Source organism: Crassostrea angulata, chromosome 4 (genome assembly GCF_025612915.1).
Source record: "Crassostrea angulata isolate pt1a10 chromosome 4, ASM2561291v2, whole genome shotgun sequence".
NCBI lineage: Eukaryota > Metazoa > Mollusca > Bivalvia > Ostreida > Ostreidae > Magallana > Magallana angulata.
Genome location: NC_069114.1, coordinates 37,585,905 through 37,601,686, shown reverse-complemented (window position 1 = coordinate 37,601,686; position 15,782 = coordinate 37,585,905). Strand labels below are relative to the sequence as shown.

Genomic DNA, 15,782 nt, shown 5'->3' with positions numbered 1-15,782 from the left:
CATCATTTTATAGAGATCAAGAGCTTGTTTAATGCCGTTTTTGGAGAGACTGTAGGCATTCAAGATATATTTCATTAGTCAAAAATGGACAAAACTCCGAGATTTGTTACTTTCATCCTTTATATTTCAAAGAAAATGGTCGTATAAAAAATGATTTTTCATTGTGTTTACCAAAAATTTAAGCCCCGGTACACCCTATGAAACATAGATATTGTTTTGAAGCATCATTGAAAGAATTTACATCTTGAATTTCATAAACCTGTAGGCATATGAATATTAAGTATCTTCATCAAGTATTTCAATAGGCGGACCTTTTCTTTAGTCATAATATTAGATCCTCCTCCTAAACTAAAATATTTTTTTTATCTGCATCCAGTTAATCAACAGGCGGACCTTTTCTTAGGCCATAATTTTAGGTCCTACATGTACATGTATACCCATATTAAAATATTTTCGGGATAAATCAAAGCAAGTATCAGTATGAATATTAATTATCTGCATTCAGTATTACAACGAGGCGGGCTTTTTCTTGAACTATTATATTGGTTCCTACCCACTGAAACAAAATATCATCATTAAATGAAAGTTACACAAGTGTCAATTTGATTAACCTTTTCCTATTTAATAATGATACCAGTATACTGTATTTCATCGGGGCAGATCTTATCTAGGGATGTAAAATTAGGCCCCTCTCCGACATTGAAGTCAGAGAGAGAGAGAGAGAGAGAGAGAGAGAGAGAGAGAGAGAGAGAGAGAGAGAGAGAGAGAGAGAAAGAGAGAGAGAGAGAGAGAGGAGAGAGAGAGAGAGAGAGAGAGAGAGATGGGCTGTGAAGCCTAAAGTGAAAAAAGAGTGAATGAATAAACACTTTATAAGTATTCAATCAAAACATGCTTTTTAATAATAGGTACATGTAACTTCTAATTAATTTCTACTGTCTTGTCACACCTTTATACATGTAGTTTCAACAGTTAGGTATGTACACTATATTGTCAACGTTTATCCCTATGTTCAGGTAATCCACATATGCGGCCTCTTATTATTTATCTTAAACTAATGATAAATCTATCCAGAGACTTATAAATTATTAGCATATTATCATACTTTCCGGATCTACTGAAAATTAAACAAAACACGAGCTAAAAAGACAATCTAAGTTGTGTAGAACACTACAGCGGAGAATTTTTTTTTCTTTCTCAGTTTCAGGGTGTATTCTGAATAGCACAGGTGTGAATGACTGCAGGGCTTCTTTTACCTGTGTTACCTGTCGTGAAACCCTCTGCTAATACATGTACACCGGATGAGATTTAAAAACAAAGGGACTAAAAAGTGTGTGCAAATTTTAGTCAAAATACTCCTGGTTTTCCTTTTTTTCAGATTCTTAACAATATGTCAAAAGCTAACCCGCTTTCAATATTTAATGTTCCAAAGGTAATTTAATTAGTAATATATACGGTCTTAAATGTACGATACGCAAATGTCCGATTGGATTACATATTAAACAAAGACATCTTTAAGATACAGGTACATGAGCAAAAATAGAACCATTTTAACAGGAGCTTGGACTTTGGGTAGTTTTGTCAAACAGCAATGTGACGTAGGCCTGTCTATTTCATTGTAGGCAACTCAGTCATGGCTCTTTGAAATCAACAAGATTTGTCTTGCTTTGGAGCTAAGGCTACACAATCGGTGTATATTATGCTTGAAACCAGCGTCATTTTAAGTTGTTTTGACGCAAGAAATAGATAGTTACATCCTACTGAAAGTGCAAGGATTTGTTAAAACGGTTCTAATTACTTTAAGAGAACTTTCAATAAGTGACTACTGGTAGGACCTTTTCTTATAGGGGAAAGCCGGACCTTAAATGTTAACATCAAAGGTCCGGCCGGATCATTTACGGGGTGGACCTTAAATTATACGATACCGGAGCTATGAAACCGAACCTTAACTTTACCGCTTATGGAAAATGCATCAGTGGACTAAACCTATTTAGATTAGAGATCATATCGTGTGCTTCGCGAATCTAATTGTTTTTGATCGCCCAGTATAATATACTCTGCCTCGATACGTTTTAACATTGTATTGACAGACATATCTTTAGAGAGTTACTAATACACGAATACATGCAATCGTGATTAAACTCGTATTGTCAATTTCGGCCGAAGATCGGGGGGTCGGGAAAATACAGAAAGATTCATACCCTAGTCGAATGTTTCCGTATTTTTCGATCCCCCGAATTCAAGCCAAAATTGATAGTTACATTTTAATCATGCATGTACTTCGTATATAAGTAACTCTTTGAAGATATGCCTGTCCATACATTCTATTCTTTCTTGTTGATAGAACAAAATAAAACAATTAAACTAAAACAGTAAATTTAAGAAAATACTGGTAATTTTTATGTTTATTAAAACATTTTAGATAATGATTTCCATACGCGGATCTAGAAGAGGGTCGGGTTCCAGCCATCCCTCTCAAAGGGTTGAATATACCAGGTGTAAACGCACCGGGAGGGATGACACGCCGAGCGAGCAAAAGTCGCCAAACACATTGCATACTTATAGTTATATATTCTAACTAATCATACAAATAATCATTAAACTAGATCTCGTTACGAGTAACGGGTAGGTTTTCCGTTCGATTTTGTTTTATGTGATACAATGAAATATCGATATTCTCTGCCAAATCTGAGATCCTGGTGAAACAAGGTTTTTTAAGACCGGAAACGGACGAAAGGAAGTGATTAATGAAAATAAAAGCTTGTTTTTCTTTATACATTTGCCTAGTGTACATCACTTTTTTATTATCCTAGATGAAACACCAAAGACAGTCAGTTAAACTTGTTAAAAACATGAATTGTATCAACTCTTCTCGTGAGTTCCGGAAGTTACGGTTGACAAAAGAAACCCGTTAAACAATTCTTCAATCAATTGCCTATCATTCATAAATGTTCGTGTCTCAATCACTTACAGTGACTAAAATCTCGCGGGTATCAAGTTTGAAAAAGGATAGGTACCAAAGATATTTGATATAACTCCCCAGAAGTAGAATATGTTTGCTTATTTAACATATATATAAGATTTCAAGAATATGTTTGCTTATTTAACATATATAAGATCGTGTAATGATATCCATGTAAAAAAAAAAATAAGTAAAAAAATATTTTTAAGTGCTTCCGGTGACGCCCGGAAGTGACGACAATTCAAACAAAAAATGTAAACACGGATACATACTTAGGGCTATCATCCAACAAAGTTTGGTTGTTTAAGTCATCGCTGTTTTTGAGATCTCGTGGAGTCATTGTTTTTTTTTGTCTCATCACAGGAAACGGACAAACGGAAATGCTCAGCGAAAGTAAAATCTTAGTATTTTATGAACATTAGACACTTGTACTTTATTGTTTATTACTTGAACTAAAATTGTCAAAGAAAAACAGATAACTTTCAAACAGCTTGATTTGTTTTAACCCTTCCGGTGAGGACCGGAAGTGACGGTTGACAAAATGAAAGCGATTACACGCATTTTCTATCGAATGTCTATTATCTATATAAGTTTCGTGTATTGATCACTTTACTTTCTGAGATTTCGAGGGTAAAACATTTATTCAAAAAACGCTTTCTGAGATATTTGAGATATCTCACCGGAAGTAGATTTTTTTGTTTTTATTTAACATCAGATATATGACATATGAAAGGATTATTACTTTAATTTCAATTTTATATGAAAAAAAATATAATTGCAAAATTAAAAAAAAAATTGAAGTGCTTCCGGTGACGACCGGAAGTTATGACGAACAAAACAAAATAGTTTAAAGACATCTACCACTATAGTTCTATAATCCTACAAAGTCTGAATGCTCAAGTCCTTATCAATTTAGAGATCTCAATGTCACAAGCTTTTTGTCGCGGGACAGGAAACGGATGACAGGAAATGAACTTTGAAAAAAAAAATTGGATACTTGAGATATAATTTATTTCTATCACTCCTAAAAATTTCAAGAAAATCTATCAAGCCATCTCTGAGAAATCGTGTGTGCAAAGAAGGAGAACAAAATTCGTACCCAATTTTCGAGCCATAGTGAGCTCTTAAGAACGGCGCCAATGGGGTAAAGCAAAAAAAATAGGCACAATTTATCTATGGTCTACCTATCCTGAAAATTTCATATTCATATCTCTGATAGTTTTCGAGATGAAGCGTGCACAAAATGGGTCGAAAAAGTGACAAAATCAGCAATAAATCGGTACCGGAAGTGACGACGGCAAAAATATTAAAAACAAAATAAATTCAGATCACTTCCTATCATCTTTGAAAAAATTGTGTAAATCGGTTGGATAGTTTCCGAGAAATCGCGTGCACAAAATTCGTGGAAAAAAAATAATAATAAGAAACTACGAAAACTATAAGGTCTTCCGTTGAAAACGGAACACCTTAATTAGAGATAAAAAAGCATTTTTGTAGGTAAGAGCATATACGAATTATCTTTAATTGGAAAAGTTTGATGTTGCTAGAATACAGGTTTTTAGATCCATGACTTGACTGTTTATTTCAGATTTTGAATCTCGTATTTCGAATCTCAAGCCTACTGGGCTTTCGTAGATCTGTAACGCGCTGCATTGTAAGGAATGTTAGCATTTTTATAAAATACATTGTGTTTGTGCAACAGGTTGTGGGGTGGGTTTTTTTGCCTCGATTTCCACAGCTGCCAGCCTGTCTACAATACCTGTAGCTATCGAATACACGCATAGACAAAGCTGCTACAGGAAAAAATTACCAAGGACAGCACAAAAAATATATAGTTAAAATACAATGTAAAACCCTACAATTTAAAAATAGAAAAGCAATATTGATTGGTTCAACGTTACTACTACCTATACAGTAACTGATATTGCATGCCGTCACGGATCGTCACCCTCGGCTAGGGAAGGTGTATGCTGGCTGTCCTATCAGGAGAGCGATTGCTTCTGTAGAGGTCGAATGGGTACAGTCGGTAATATAAGGAACACGAAATTTGAACCCCGTCTTTTTTTATTATGTTAAAAGTGGAAAAAATATCGAGGCATTTAAATATTAAGGACACAGCAGGAAGTTTTACACATGTGAGGTGCATGCATGAGAGATTGGCCCAAAAGGTAAGAATTTTAATAACGCTACGTTTTTTATGTTTGTCCTGCAACGAAATTTGGAAGTAAAATCTCAGCATCGATTAACCTTTGTCACAATCGGCAAATTATATTTAGCAATTCTTCAAAGGTGCTATATAATTTTGAAAACTAATGCGTTAAATTCAATAGGAAATATAATTAATAGGATAAAAAGATTGTAGCTTATAAGATGTCTGTAAGCTGAATGAGATCTTTAATGGCTTTCAACCTGCATATCTTCATAGTCACTCAGTATCAAACCTGAATGTGATTTGCTTTTTCATCTATGAACAAAACGTTTTTTATTCAATCAAAATTAAATGAAATAACAATGATTTTTTTATGAATTTATTCATTATGGCCGCCATGTTCCCGTTTGTATTTTGCTGCCTGCTGTCAATAGAAAATTAGAATGTAAACACGTGACTATTTTTACCCAACGAGAAAGCGTCATTTCAACAGTTATCAGTTATATACTAGGCAGCATTGATTCTTTTTAATTGCAGTCAGTCGAGTTTTTTTCCCGTTGTGACATAATTTCAAACCTTTTTAGAAATGAAAGAGTAATGAAAGGGTAAAATATTAACGGAAAATTTTGAGAGGAATTGCCGTAGGGCGAAATAATTTTAAAAAGGGTCAAAAGCATTAATTTTGATACTTTACTGCGCAGTAGAAATACGAAACATTAGAAATACATTAGAAGTCGCTGCTTGCCACCAGACAGTACATACAAAGTTTTATATAATTGATGCCTAGGAAAAGAGGAAGAGAAAATATCGTATAACTTCAGTTGTAACAAGTGTCATAAAATTTAGTAGACAGCTTTATGGTCTTTATTGATAATTATTTTGCAGTCAGTTTCTATCGTATTTGAATAATGTCGATAGACCTAAAGAATATTATTAAACATTATTTACATTAACACAGAATTACCGATTTTGGCCACCCCCTGCAGTAAAAACCCCTACCCTGGGGGTCATGGATTTAACATTTTTGGTAGAGGGTTTAATAATCTTTTTAAATATGCAGCCAGTTTCAATTCAGTTTCAAAAGAGGTTAAGAAGAAGATATTTAAAGATTATACATGTATATATTTAAAGGGGCATGGTCACGATATTGGTCAAATTTTATTTTTCTGTTTTTATTATTTACAATGCTTTAGGAATGCATTTCTAATGATCAAATGGAATTTGGGTGCCAGTCGATGAGTTATAAGCAAGATACAGGGCTCACGTATCTTCGTGATGTAAACAAGGCTTGTGCCCTGTTTCTGTTTACATATGTTCAATATACCAGTAAAAAATCTTTTTCAAGCTGACTTTTCTTTCTTATTCATTTTAAGCATAAATAAACAGTTACTAACGATTAACACATTCATTTGAGGTATAAAACTTGATTTTTCACTTCAATATTCAAAATGTAAACAAATGCTTTGTTTACATAGCGAAGAATTCTAAGTTCTGTAACTCGCTTAAAAGCATTGTATACATTAAAATCGAAAAAATAATTCTTGACCAAAATCGTGACCATGCCCCTTTAAACCTATATGGCTATTTTGGCACCGGACTAGAGTCAAAACTCCTACCCCAGGGGATATGAAATTTGCAATCTCTGTAAAGGGCTTAATGATCTTTCTAAAATATGTAGTCATTTTTCATTCAGTACAAGTAAAAAAAAAGATTTTTAAACATTTTATACATTTACACTATATGGCCCTTTTGGCCTCTCCTTAGAGTCAGAACATCTACCTTAGGAGACCTGAAATTTACAATGTTGGTAAATGGTTTTATGGTCTTTTTTATATGCAGTCAATTTTTATTCAGTATCAGCAGAAGTAGAAAAATGATTTGTAAACAATAAATGCATTAACACTATATCACCATTTTGGCCCAAAACTAAAGTCAAAACCCCAACTCCGGAGGACATGAAAGGACTATATATGGTATGGGCCTAAACTGCCCCCTAAAATGAATATTATCATTTTACTTTAATTCCTTGCTTTCTTTGTACATATATATGTGATGTTTTTACTTAATATTCATTTTGATTCAAGTGCCCACAATTTAGAAATATGGCATTGTAAAGACCACCTTTTTCCCGCCTTTTTTTGCATTTTTAGCATAAAACAGCTTGTTTTCTTTCAGAAAACATAGAGTGCATGCTTGAACAAACAAAATATTTTAATCCGAGATGTATCTAGCCAAGACTAATAAGTGACCAAAAAAAATTCTTGTTCAAGCATGCGCCCTATATTTCCCATTCGTAAAAAGATGAGAAAAATGTCTTTTTTTTATACTGATTTTGATTGAATTATAAAAAAGGCGTCACTTCTGACGTCATACACTGCAAGTGAGTGCAAATAAATCAGATAGATATGTGAAAAATATATTTCATATCAACTCTTCTAAAAAATAAGAAATCATATTGACGCAAGCGTCAAATGGGCCGCAAAAATATAATTGTTGTATGAATCATCACTACAAAGAAAATAACGAGTTGGTTGTACTAATTTTAATTGTAGATTTTAATTTTAATTACTATATTTTCAGCAACTCGTTATTAACATTTTACTTTTCGATAATTTTTTTCCAAAATGGAATTAAAAATCTTATCTACACTACAGTTTATAAAGATAATCATTGTTATTTCAAAAGAATTAAAAAATAAATCAGGTTAGCTCAAATTTTCAGGTCCATACAAATTTTCAGTTTTTTCATATTTTTGCGTAAAAAATGATGTCATTTCATGATAATCTACCAAAAAGCACATAGCAATATTATAAATTCACACACAAATTTATTTGACGCAGCACATAGAAATTTAAATACATCATTCATATAAAAGTTCATGTCATTCAAGTCTTTAGTATTTCAGGTCTTTAGTATGTCCCGTATACCGATCCAAATACAATGGAAAACTCCGAAATTTTTCGATTAGATTATAGTTTCGATAAAAACACGTCTAACACGACTGTCTATGAACTTCTTTACATTTACGAGCAAAACAAAAAAATATGTAATATTTTAAAAAGGCATAAAATATATTTCTACATGCAATTTTACTTTTAATTGATAAAAATGAGCATAATATTAATTCATGATGAAAACACTATCCCGCAGAAACGCAGTTACAATATTTAAATGTGTATCAAATAACGGGCCGCCTCCTGGCGGCCATAAAATAACATTTTATTGTATCAAAAACACTTAAAAAATGGCGAATTATGGGGGCCAAATTAAATCATATCATATATAGTTCTTTACTCTTTTGTATATGGCTTTATGATCTTTCTTTATATACAGCTGGTTTCTATTCAGTTTAAACGATATCTGCATCCATTAATAATATGCTATTCTATGACCATTGATTACATAGTATCTTAAATACCCTTTTTCATTAAGACTTTAAACTTTGAACATAAATAAATGTTATTGAGAAGGAGTGCACGCAACCAAACTATTTGACTTTGGCCTATTTTGCCTTTCAAGCGTTTTCTAAAAAAAATATTGTCCGGACCATAACACAAGATTCCTTTAAGACTTTAAACTTGTATCTATCCCAAATAAATACTATATAACCTATCAAACCCTACCCAAAGGTTTGACCTTTATATTATATTTTCATTTCAAGGTCAATTTAAATAACTTTGAAACCCTTTGACTGAAAGACGCTAAAATCAAAACAAGAGTTTAATCTAAAAAATGTCTGGCCTAGACTTATTATGAATTTCAAGGTCATTTATAATTTAAAAGATATTGCCCTAGTAATTATGTAAGAAATCCTAAAATTGAAGACTTGTTCCAAATATGGATGATAAAAAAAACAGACTTATATATGGATTTTAAAGAATAAGTTTTAAAAAACAAGATTTTGGCTTTACCTGAATGATAATGATATGACATTTGGACTAGCTATCATCATACTTTCTACCTATTAAATTTGCTCCACATTACAAACTAAGGGGGGACATCTGGGTTTTAAAAAATACCAACCCAATAGTAAATGATGGAAATTGTTGTCAAATTCACAGAAACTAGCAAACTATTTATCTTCTGGGACTTTTTTGGGGGTAAAATCTATATAAGTTATTATGTTTAATTGTAATGTTTAATGATAATACCTACAATGTGATATGTGTTTTCTTTTTTGTTTTATCACGTTTAATATTTATTTACACTTATTATGTCTTTTACTTGGTTGTCTAATGATTTTGTAATTGTTTGGTGTCTATCTCTTTGAGTCAATATTCTGTTATTAATTCCATCTGTGTAATAATAAAGTTTAAACTAATTAGTCCACGTGACCATTATCGGTTTGTTTACTTGAGGAGAAAGCCACGCTTATTGTTAGTCATATTTATGTATCTGTCATAAGAACCTTCTTATTTCCACATTTTCAAATAATTTTATTTTCTTATCTGTATTTTCAAAAGGCCCATGTAACATTCGTATATATTTTAATTTAAAATCTGCTGGAAAATGCCCTCTTTGTTCAACATTCGTTAAAGTTTAAAGTTTACATTCTTATTTTTTTTTCCAGAAAACATGCAATTTCAACAACATACAATTTACTTCTTCATCATTATAGTGACTTCAGTTCTTGTTTCTGTTTTTTGGATAAATTTTCTCTCTGAATTTAAAATGGATTTTATTTCATTCGGAATTACAAATACGAGTAAACAAAAAATTTGGATTGTGCCTAAAAAAGAAGTTGTCAAATCAAAAGAGAATTTAACGTTTATTATATTGATATATAATGGGCCATATCTAAAGCCATACATAGAACCTTTCCGAAAAAAGAAGTGTCCGTCAGTAACAAACTGCATCGTTACTGACAATGTAAAGGACATTAATAAAAGCCATGCTGTTATATTTACTCACATGTCTTTACCTGGAAAGCCACCATATAAAGCTTCCAATCAATTTTGGATATTCCATGCTATGGAAACCGTGCATTACACCCACAAACCACCGAAACATTGGGATGACAAGTTTGATTACACGATGTCTTTTCGAAGGCACTCAGAAGTACTTAGATCTTATGGGAAAATTGTTCGACGTGAAAAGGAATTAAAAAGAAACTACAGCGAAGTGTATCGAAAGAAAAAGTTTGGGGCAGTGTGGATGTCGGGCCATTGCCCTGTTCCTTCAAAGCGGAAAGCGTTAGCACAGGAGTTGGGAAAATATATGCATGTTGACCTCTTTGGCTCGTGTGGTACACGTCCTTGTGGAGGCAGAACTACTCTTTTAAGTGATTGTTTGAAAAATGTGTCTCGAGATTATAAATTTTACTTAGCTTTTGAAAATACAATATGTCCTGACTATACCACTGAGAAGTTATTCAATTTGTTTTTGTATGACCTTGAAATCGTTCCCGTAGTGAATGGTCCTGCCAATGCAGCAGAGTATTTACCAAATGGAACATTTATCAATTATCAAGATTTTCCATCGGCGTCAGAACTTGCTAAAAAGTTACTAGAAATTGGATCGAATGAGGAAAATTACACGAAATACCTCAAAGAGAAAGATAAATACCACGATATTGGCAATGGCGGAGTCTTTGATCTTGCAATGTGTCAGCTGTGTAATAAACTTGCGACTAATCCGACCAGAAATTCTTCTCTAAATTACTGGACATCGTTGATGAAGAATAAATGTTGAAATAGCTCTATTTTCATGATTTGACATCAGTTTTTTAATTTCTTTTACGGCAAACTACTGAAATACTTCGACGATATTTGCTTGACATGCAATAAAGTTACAAAAATCTATTTCGTTAAGTTTTGAGTTTCAGATTCAATTCAAATTAGTAGGATGAAGAAGCGTAACACACACTGTACATGCTATGAGGTGAGGTCAATATCTATTGTCCTGAAAGTAAAATTGCAGTCAAAAAATAATTGTCTAGCAATTAATCATTTGTTATGTTATGCTTTACAGTAGAAACTAGTCAATCTGAAATATAGAGTAGTTCTTTGTAAGTCAGCATTCGTGATACTGTGGTTTCATCAATAGTTTTTTTTTAATACAAATTTTGGTGGATTTCGTTGTTAAGTTTATCCATGAAATCAAATGTTGATTGAAGTGCAATTTTTACTAACAATTTGTATTGTTAGGGTCATTTGCCACGAATTTACGTATCCTTGAAATTGTGATTTTCACTTTATTTACGAAATTTGATATCCTTGAATATTAATGAAACCACAGTCGTTTGAGTAAATAGATAGGTCGATAGACGATTTGCGTAGTTTTGTAAAGCATAATAACCTATGCGATTATAATCACTTTCTGTTATGAAAACTAAATGAGTTCATACACTCATATATCAAGAACAAATAGGCAATATTTTATATATAACAAATATTTGCATTTCTTTTCATTAGTATGTTGTCATTATCACTGTGAATTCGGACATGCAGATATATTGAAAAACTTGGCGATAATATAAGAGAGAAATTCAAACATTGATTTAGATATGGTGATGTGATAGTCGGATGAATGCTTAGGTATCGAATAAAGAATTCTTCAGATTATATGTTTTATTGCACTTTTCTGATGAAAATGAAGTTTGTAAGGGATATATGTTTTCAATGATCATGGTAACATTTTGTGGACCGCAAGTATATATATTTACTGAATCATTGAAATTAAACAATAAAAGAGCTACTTAATATTCTTGTAAATATATGAAAATTATTAAGTAGCTATGTGTTTCTGTTTATTGTGTCCATAGTCTTAACGAAAGAGAGAGAGAGAGAGAGAGAGAGAGAGAGAGAGAGAGAGAGAGAGAGAGTTCTGTTGAGAGAAAAGAAGTATACGAATTAAACTTCACAAACACAGTATATCAATCTTTAAATCAAACATCACAAACAGTGCATAATACTTCATTGTTAAGTATGCTTCCTTTCTCTTTATTTGAAATCAAACATCAAAAACAGTGTAGAATACATGTACTTCATTGTTATACATACTTTTTTTTCTCTTTGCTAGAAATCAAGCATCACAAACAGTGTAGAATACCTACACTGTATAATTCATTGTTAGGCATGCTAGGGTATGGCGTTTTCTACCTTGAGTTTGGAAATCACTATACACAGGAAATAATATCGACTTAAACTAAATATACACAAGAAAAGATATGTGTACATAAATAGTTTGCATTGTATTTTTCAAGTTCGATTTGTATGCATTTAATAACATGTACAGTTTCCCATGTTGTTTTGTGATGCAACATTATTTCCTCCTTCCTTTTTTGTAAAGAATAAACACCTTTAAAGTAAATCCACCCTCCTGTGACGTTATGCATTTTACATAAACCATAAATTCATTAAAATTCTTGCAAGTAGATTTGTAATTTCTATGTTTTGATAGGTGCACATCAAAAACTCAAATCATTGTTTACTTGGAGATATTTAATAAGCGTTTTTCATCCTTATATTCGACATAATTCAATAATGACAAAGGGAAATAACTCTTTTCCACTTTTCTCTAAGTGATATATCTAAATGCATTAATTTTTCTAATGTAAACAATTTTTTTCTTTTTTCTTTTTATTAATTTTAGTTTTCTGGCAAAGTAAGCAATAAAATTTAAATAGACAAACAAGTATCCATCCACTTATATTTAGTTTTTAAACAAAAGAAAGTGTGATTTTCAGATGATAATTTCAGCCTTTGGTTTTTATTACCTTACATCTTAAATAGTATGGATACATATATATTTTATTTATTTTTTGATGAAATTCAAGTCCAATAAGTTAAAAAAAAGTTAAGTTCTTAACTTTGAACCCATGATTTTATCGGTACGGAGTTACCTTAAGTAGTAATATAACAAGCTTATAAGGTTAAAATAAGAGATCAACATTATTTTAATATTATCTACCTAACTCTGATGTCAACCTGAAAAATATCCTCGCGACCTTAAATTGCCATAATACTAAACCGCTTCGCGAATATTCCAACATGATAAGCGGTATGTGCGCTGTTTTTCCTTAAATATAAAAAAATCATATAAATTTTCATGAGTTTAATTTCCTCCGAAATAATGCCTCCGTCTATCAGTACTTTAATTTTAATTTTGTTGCTGCAAATCCGACTCATCAGGAGTTAATTTGCATTACTGTATGTGTATGTACATAGTACATAGATTAGTTATTGTTTAATTATTGAGGAGGTGAGAATATCATCAATATTTTTATTACGTTTGTAGGACACAATCGGTAATTCTGAGAAAATTTGTCTACATTCTTGTTCTTTTGTAAGAATGTGCCAGTATTTAGTCAGTTTTTGTTTAAGGTGCCATATGGCTGGGTTATATTTGGTGACAAAAACAAGATGAATTTTTCCGTTTTTAGTTTTGTTTTTATTTTTCAATGGACTGTCTCTGCTATATACATTGTATACTTGTTTTGATTTCCTTTTCACTGAAGCCTTTTTTTAAAAGATGCATTTCAAATTCACGTAGAATACTTTGCAGAGTATTTTCATTGCTAGTAGGAGTTATGAGCACTGCTACGTTCCAAATATTGGAATATATTTGTTGGTTTTATATAGGTTTTGAAGTCAAGGATTAAATTCTACATGTATTTCCTTTAAACACCGTTGTATCGAGAAAATTAATTTCTTGTGTAGAAATTAATTCATACGTGATCGTCTGCGATGGCATTGTTTAAGCGAATTATGGAATCCTCTGCTGCAATATTGCTAAACATGTAGAGCCAGGTTGCACCCTTTTTATTCCAATTGGTGAAACAACAAGCATCAACTGTAAAATTTTGAAGAAGAAATCTAACTAATCATCAACAATCTAAAGTCATCGAAGGATACCATTTAGACTAAGTATGAGTTCAACTACTGTACGTATCTTTTCATACATTATTTTGCTCTAACATGCACTCAAATATGGTTAGTTAATAGAAATTGTAAACAATTAAAAACAAGAAACATGCACTATAACAAATAAAGAACACATTTTATTTTTTCGAAATGAATCATATATATACATGTATATACCTACATATTTCCGTCAGCGATATCAAACTCTATTTAAACTGAGCATCTCAACAAAACCTATTGCAATAATCTACCAATACGCAAAAGATAATGCCGAATTACCGATAGAATGAATTGTATTTCAGAACTTTTTTGATACATCAGATTTTGCTTAATTTGCGCAGATAAACAGTTAACTGTTTGATTTACCGAAGTCTCTGTTTGAATTAATACTTAAAAATCACGAAATACAGAAGATAGTTCCCAGCTAGGTTACAAAGCATAAATAATGAAAACGAAACGAAAATCAGAACAAGTTAACACCAACCTCATGTGTGAAAACTGTCAACGCATTGAAATATTTAGCCTCAATTTACTTCACAAAATCGGCACCAATATATTTTGCATGTTTCAAAAATTTCTCTTCATACGCGAACTGTTGCACAACAAGCAAATTCATCATAGTCAGATCGACCCTTTTCCATATAATGTCATGGCTGCTTCAAACAAAGAACCTCGTTTTAGAAGTATGGAATACGAGTCTTGGTAAAATGGGTATGCAAACCAGGGCCGTGGCAAAATGAAAGCCGGGGCAGATCATCAATCGTCAATTCCAAATACGCATTATTTTGCAGCAATATTTACAGCAAATACAAATATACTGGTCCATCAAATATCCTGAAATTTTAATGAGATTGGCAGATTAATAACTGCCAATCTTTTGTTTTGCCCAGGCCAAGTCTTGCCTACCCATTTTACCGGATGCCGAACCCGAAGCTATTAAACTGATTGAAATACGCCTTTCCTTTATTATTATTTTTGTAATAACTCGGATTTGAAACAGAATAAGCCCTTAATTTTTGCAATTTATATTTTCCTTCCCATAAGGAAAATTTATGCTAAACTACGTTGAATTGGACTCAGTAGTTCTTGAGAAGAAGATTTTTAAAAATGCACCCCCCCCCCCTTCCTTTTCCTACAGTTTCAAGGTTTTCTCCGCTTTGAATACAGATCAAACTTTTATTTCTGCAATTTATATTTGCCCTCCCATACGGATGCTTTGTGCCAAATTTTTTTTTTGAAATCGGATAAGCGGTTTTAGAGAAGAAGTTCAAAATGTAAAAAGTTTACAGACGAACAGACAGACAGACAGACAGACGACGGACAAAAAGTGATCAGAATAGCTCTCTTGAGCTTTCAGCTCAGGTGAGCTAAAAAAAAATACCTAAATTATAAACCGATTCCTTTTTCAAAACCATTTATTACTTATTAACCTTGTGTCACAACGCCGAAACACTAAATTAGTGTAGATTGAATGGAGGTGCGTGGCTGATGGGAGCCACTTTTTTGAAAAAAGCATGTACGATTATGAGAAGTTTGATGTTGCTAGAATACAGGTTTTTATATCCATGACTTGTCTGTTTATTTCAGATTTTGAATCTCGTATTACGAATCTGAAGCCTTCTGGGCTTTCGTAGATCTGTAACGCACTGCATTGTAAGGAATGTAAGGAACAATATAAAAAACATTGTGTTTGTGCAACAGGTTGTGGGGTTTTTTGCCCCGATTTCCAACAGGTGCCAGCCTGTCTGCAACACTTGTAGCTATCGAATACACGCATAAACAAAGCTGCTACCGGAAAAAATTACCAAGG

General features: G+C 32.2%; 1 protein-coding gene across 1 annotated transcript; it reads left to right on the top strand.

The window, feature by feature from the left end:
- The first annotated feature begins 4,804 nt into the window (after nt 1–4,804).
- Nucleotides 4,805–11,850, top strand: LOC128181392 (glycoprotein 3-alpha-L-fucosyltransferase A-like). Its single transcript, XM_052849786.1, has 2 exons — nt 4,805–5,127; nt 9,679–11,850. The coding sequence occupies exon 2, from the start codon at nt 9,684–9,686 to the stop codon at nt 10,797–10,799; it is 1,116 nt and encodes a 371-aa protein (XP_052705746.1). The 5' UTR covers nt 4,805–5,127; nt 9,679–9,683; the 3' UTR covers nt 10,800–11,850.
- Nucleotides 11,851–15,782: the final 3,932 nt, after the last annotated feature.

What these genes read in the sequence shown, in the direction of transcription:
- LOC128181392 (XM_052849786.1), top strand. Translation starts at nt 9,684, where the DNA reads ATGCAATTTCAACAACATACAATTTACTTCTTCATCATTATAGTGACT.